The 5,373-nt window shown below is 38.1% G+C and overlaps 1 protein-coding gene and 1 long non-coding RNA gene across 2 annotated transcripts; one reads left to right on the forward strand and one right to left on the reverse strand.

The window, feature by feature from the left end:
- Positions 1-2,474: 2,474 nt before the first annotated feature.
- On the reverse strand, positions 2,475-2,932 carry LOC126718445 (uncharacterized). The gene is made up of 2 exons (XR_007652925.1): positions 2,812-2,932; positions 2,475-2,673 (listed from the first exon to the last, which is right to left on the reverse strand). It is a non-coding gene; the product is annotated as an uncharacterized LOC126718445 (long non-coding RNA).
- Positions 2,666-5,373, forward strand: LOC126718439 (high affinity nitrate transporter 2.5). The gene is made up of 2 exons (XM_050420637.1): positions 2,666-4,279; positions 4,788-5,373. The coding sequence occupies exons 1-2, from the start codon at positions 3,156-3,158 to the stop codon at positions 5,161-5,163; spliced, it is 1,500 nt and encodes a 499-aa protein (XP_050276594.1). The 5' UTR covers positions 2,666-3,155; the 3' UTR covers positions 5,164-5,373.

Consider the following 5,373-nt stretch of genomic DNA (forward strand, 5'->3'; position numbering starts at 1 on the left):
CGGTTACCCGGCGGCGGGTTTTTCGTGGTGGTGTACATGTATTGTCCGGTCATTCTCGTCCCTGGAGTTTTTCCCAGGAAGTGAGATGGGGATCCCCTTCTAATTAGTTTACCTTTCCTTTTATACTAGCCTACGTTTGCTGTCCCTCGTCCACGTGTAGGGTCAACTTTTCCAGGACTGACATTTGTCCCGTCAATCTAATCCCAGAATTGTTGGGGATGGTTAATAAAGCCTAAAAATCAGGTTCTGTTAGGTGCAGAGTCTTATCAGTGAAGGGTATTAAGGACAACTTCCCTGAGATATTTTCTGATCTTTAGAGTTGGCCCGTATGCCACTTTCATCAATGAGACTTTGGGTCTGCCGAGGACCAAGCTGTCCTCGGCTGTATCCCCGGGCCATTTTGAGCTTCTTATCTTTGAGCTTGGGTCATGGCCTTCTTCGGCTCGGGCCTGTGGACTCTCCATAAGCAAGCGGGCCGGACCCATAAATTATTGGGCCCCACACTTATAATGGAAGAACTAAACTTATTTACAAGTTTGGTTAAGTTGTAACATTAGAATAGAATTTAAGATATGTTTTAAAAAATATCTTACTTATACAATTATATTTCCAAAAAAAATCTTATCAGAAAAAAATCCTAAAAAAAATAATTTTTATTTTTTGAGTAAAAGATTAGTTTTTTTTTTTTTCATAATTGTTATGTGCGCATGAAAATTTTGTTTATTTGAAATTATGTTAATTTTAGAAATTATTACACATACTAAGGAATAACTATTACAACCTGTAGGGGTAAAGTCCTCAGATCAAAAAAGGGCCTTGGGCCCATATGGAATTCAACCACATCCGAGGAGAAGGTGTGGGCACCAAAAGACTCCCGGCCCAATTCTTATGAGCCCAAACTTATTTAAAAGGCGGTCCGAGGAGAAATGTCTCATCGAACGTACCAAGTATGGCTCAAACATTCACCCTACCAGCAATAAAGACTACAGTTGCCACATTAAATGCATGACAGCTATTTTTCTGGCCGCATTTATGTGGAGAGGACTGGCGAACAGTGTTACCTTAGCTACTACAACTCACAGAAAGATGGGAGAGACGTCCGATGGGACGGACACTCAATTGAAGGTCCAGATGATCAACAAGTGTAAGATTCTGATGACTTCAAGGAGGCTATATAAGAGAGGGGACTCCCTATGAAAGGAGGGAGCGGAAAAAAAGAAGAACTCAGAACAGAAGAATGAGAGAAAGACCACAACCTTTGATCAGGAACAGAGGTGCACCCCATACGTCTCATTGGATTGAATATCCAATGGATATGAAGGAGATTTTCTTATATTCAATTGCTGCATGGTCCAAAGTTAACTAACGCTCGCTTTGTTAGGGCCTAGTTCTGTAACCTGCTCTCTACAAATTCATTGTCTTGCGCTCTTTGGGTCAGAACCCCATACCTGTTGGGCCTGGGCTCCCAAAAGTGACTCTACACAACCTTTTAAGAGAGAAATAATTATTTCTCAATAATTATTCTCTATAATAAAGATTTCTTTTGAGAGAGAGTTTCAATCTATAGCGTTCGTTCTTGATAATAATTCTTTTATCAACTGACTAAGATACCAATCGGTTTTTGGTGTAGGCGGAAATTGAATCTTAGATCTCTTATTCAACCATAAGAGACTTTATCAATTGAGTTAACCGAAACAATTTCTCTATAATAAAGATTAAAGTGTTACATTCAGAAAATTTTCATAACACTATAACAAATCATAAGTGTTAAGTTGTTATTAGTTTTAATTTGAACCTGAAATTATTTTTTTACCCACCAATAACAATCCGTAAAAATTTGCGACTTATCCTATAAAGGATTTGGTTGACTTTTAATACTTTTTCAACTGGACATCTCTTTTTGTTTTAAATATTTAATAGCAAGTGGTAGTAAATTTTAATCTCCACATTTTATTTAGTTAATGAGTGATATGACTGTTTCTCATTCAAATAAAAGAATATTCCAGTTAAAAAAGTAATGGAGATAAATCAAACCCTCTTATAAAATAGTAATAATATATGCCATTTAGAATTTATTGTGAAAATTATGTAAAGATAATATTTCTCATAATAAAAAGATAACCAAACGTAAAAAAAAACTAAAGTAAACTACCAAATAGTTAAAAAATATGAACTATGTAATTTCATTCCAAGTCCTTGAAACTTGAAAGTTTTTATTTATTTTTTATTATTTTTATTTTGTGAGAATCAAATCTTTGACAGTTAATCACAAATAATTTGAAACTGTTTAACGATCACGCAAAAAATCAAGTAGTTGACTCTGCCGAGACTTAATGCTTTCATATAGGGAATTGCTTCCACTACTCCTCCTCTGCTACTTTTTATTATGCATCAAAAAATCAGACGAGTAAGATACTGATTAAGACACGTTCGTCGTTTTGCGCTAACAAAGAATATTCAGTTGATAAGAAAAAAAAAAGAATATTCAGTTGAGAATTTCTATACCAAGCCAATACAATGCACTTCACATTTTCAGCGACCTCTCCAAAGTCAATACCCTTGAGTCTCAAACACTAGCCAATGAAAATTCAAAACTTGCACAAGCACACGATGCCAAGCCAGCACCGTTTCACACCATTGAATTAAATTCCAAACCGACTCACTCTTCTGCATCTGAGAATCCAAGAAAACAATGAGACTCGACGGATAAGTACACACACAATTCTTTGGTCCAAAACTTGGCCTTTTGAAGCCACATAAAGCCAGAACACAAAAATCAAAGAAACAAAAACAGCTACTCTGTGTCTTTACCTATTTCATTGGCCATTGCTCAATATTCAAAGCTCCATAATTCTCACTACAAAAGTCAAACAACATAGTATCTTAGTTTCATAGTAAAGGCAAGGCTCAACAAATCAGCAGCTAGGAGCACTATATAAGTTGAGCCAAAGTATTGTTCTTCCAAGAAAAAAGGAAGAAAGAAGACATTTTTACGGGATTTGGAAGAGGTAATTGGCAGGCTAGCTTATCCTCCTTAATTTCTGATTCTTGGACTTGAGTCCGCAAAAATTTGTTGCTTTTGGTAGAAGGCACTATCATCGCACCAATTTACCATCTTGTTAACCCTCCAAATTCAATTCGAAACATAAAAAAACATGGAATCACCACCTCCGAAATTTGCACTTCCGGTGGACTCAGAACACAAGGCGACTGAATTCAGGCTATTCTCAGTGGCAGCACCCCACATGAGAGCATTTCATCTATCATGGGTCTCTTTCTTTGCTTGTTTTGTGTCTTCTTTTGCAGCTGCACCGCTCGTCCCAGTTATACGTGACAACCTCAACCTCACATCCACTGATATTGGCAATGCAGGGATTGCATCAGTCTCTGGTGCCGTCTTTGCCCGGGTTGCCATGGGAAGTGCCTGCGACTTATTCGGACCCCGCCTTGCCTCTGCTTCACTCATTCTCCTCACTGCACCGGCGGTTTTCTGCTCTTCCATTGCCTCATCTCCTACCTCTTTCCTCCTAGTGCGTTTTTTCACAGGCTTCTCCTTAGCAACTTTTGTCTCTACTCAATTCTGGATGAGCTCTATGTTCTCTGCTCCAGTGGTTGGTACTGCCAATGGTGTTGCTGGTGGCTGGGGGAACCTGGGTGGTGGAGCAACACAACTGATCATGCCCTTGGTGTTTGGGGTAATCCGTGACATTGGTGCAGTCAAATTTACAGCTTGGAGAATAGCTTTTTTTATTCCTGCCCTTTTTCAAACATTATCTGCATTTGCAGTTCTTATCTTTGGTCAGGACATGCCTGATGGGAACTTCCATGGCCTGAAGAAATCAGGAGAGAAGGCAAAAGATAAATTTTCATGGGTTTTCTATTATGGGTTCACAAATTATAGAGGATGGATTCTGGCTTTGACTTATGGTTATTGCTTTGGGGTAGAACTGGCAGTGGATAACATAATAGCAGAGTACTTTTATGATAGATTCAATCTAAATCTCTCCACTGCAGGAATAATAGCAGCAAGTTTCGGGTTAGCGAATCTGTTCTCTCGACCTGGAGGAGGGATTCTCTCAGACATAGTGGCAAAGAGGTTTGGAATGAGGGGAAGGCTATGGACCTTGTGGGTGGTGCAAACCTTGGGGGGTGTTTTCTGCATAATTTTGGGGCAGGTGGGATCTTTAAGTGGATCCATTATTGTGATGGTTGCTTTCTCTGTGTTTGTCCAAGCTGCATGTGGGCTTACATTTGGAGTAGTTCCTTTTGTCTCTCGAAGGTATGTTTTTTACAATAACTATTATTTCTGAATCTTTGGCATTGCATCTTTTAGAATCTAGTTCTTTGTTATAAAATATTTGCCTTGTCTTTCATTGCTATCTATATAAATACAGGTGCATCTGTGGACTCACAACAATCTTTTCCAACTAATATTTGTAAAAGAAGCTAAGCAAAGTAGTATATAAAATATTTCATCCAAAATTACTCTAATTTCCTGTTTTGACATTCAGTTGCTAAGAATCAAAATTTTCAAAATAAGAGCTCAGATATAAAAAGATCTTTTGGAGAGTAAGAGAATGATAGAGCCAGGTTCATCCTTAACCAAGTTGGGTTTCAAAACAAAGACATATAATTATCTAAGGAATTGTTTATAACGTGTGCATCACATTTTATCAATCCAATAAACAGCTGAACAAGTTAATTATATAGGCTCATCAAAGAGTCTACTTTTCTTTATTAAGCCTCAACAATTAAGTTGTTTCTTATTTACATATCCCATTTTTCAGGTCATTGGGGGTTGTTTCCGGTATGACAGGAGGTGGCGGAAATGTGGGCGCAGTTGTGACTCAACTAATTTTCTTCAGAGGATCCAAATATTCAAAACAAACAGGCATAACTCTAATGGGTATCATGATCATATGCTGCACCCTCCCATTATTCTTAATATACTTCCCACAATGGGGTGGGATGTTTTGTGGCCCATCAAAAAAGGCGAATGCGACAGAAGCAGAGTATTACTTGTCTGAATGGAAATCAAATGAGAAGGAGAAAGGCTTTCATCAAGCAAGCTTGAAGTTTTCTGAGAACAGTGTAAGCGAAAGAGGCGGAAAAGTAGACTCTGTAACCAGGCCCTCGGATGAGACCTCACCAGCAAATGTTTAGCAACTGCCTCAAGCCTCAATAATGGGTTGACTCTTGACTGTTCTGCCAAAAAAATCTCAAAGCTACGCAAGTAATAATATGTGTTTATTGCTTTCTCATCAAGTTTTAGTGTGATCAAGTCAGTAATTTCAAGCTGTGAAAGCTATTAATAGCCTTGTAATTCATTTGCTCCATGGCCTCATTGATATTTAAGTTTGCATATGTTTTTCA

Source organism: Quercus robur, chromosome 3 (genome assembly GCF_932294415.1).
Source record: "Quercus robur chromosome 3, dhQueRobu3.1, whole genome shotgun sequence".
NCBI classification, from domain to species: Eukaryota; Viridiplantae; Streptophyta; class Magnoliopsida; order Fagales; family Fagaceae; genus Quercus; species Quercus robur.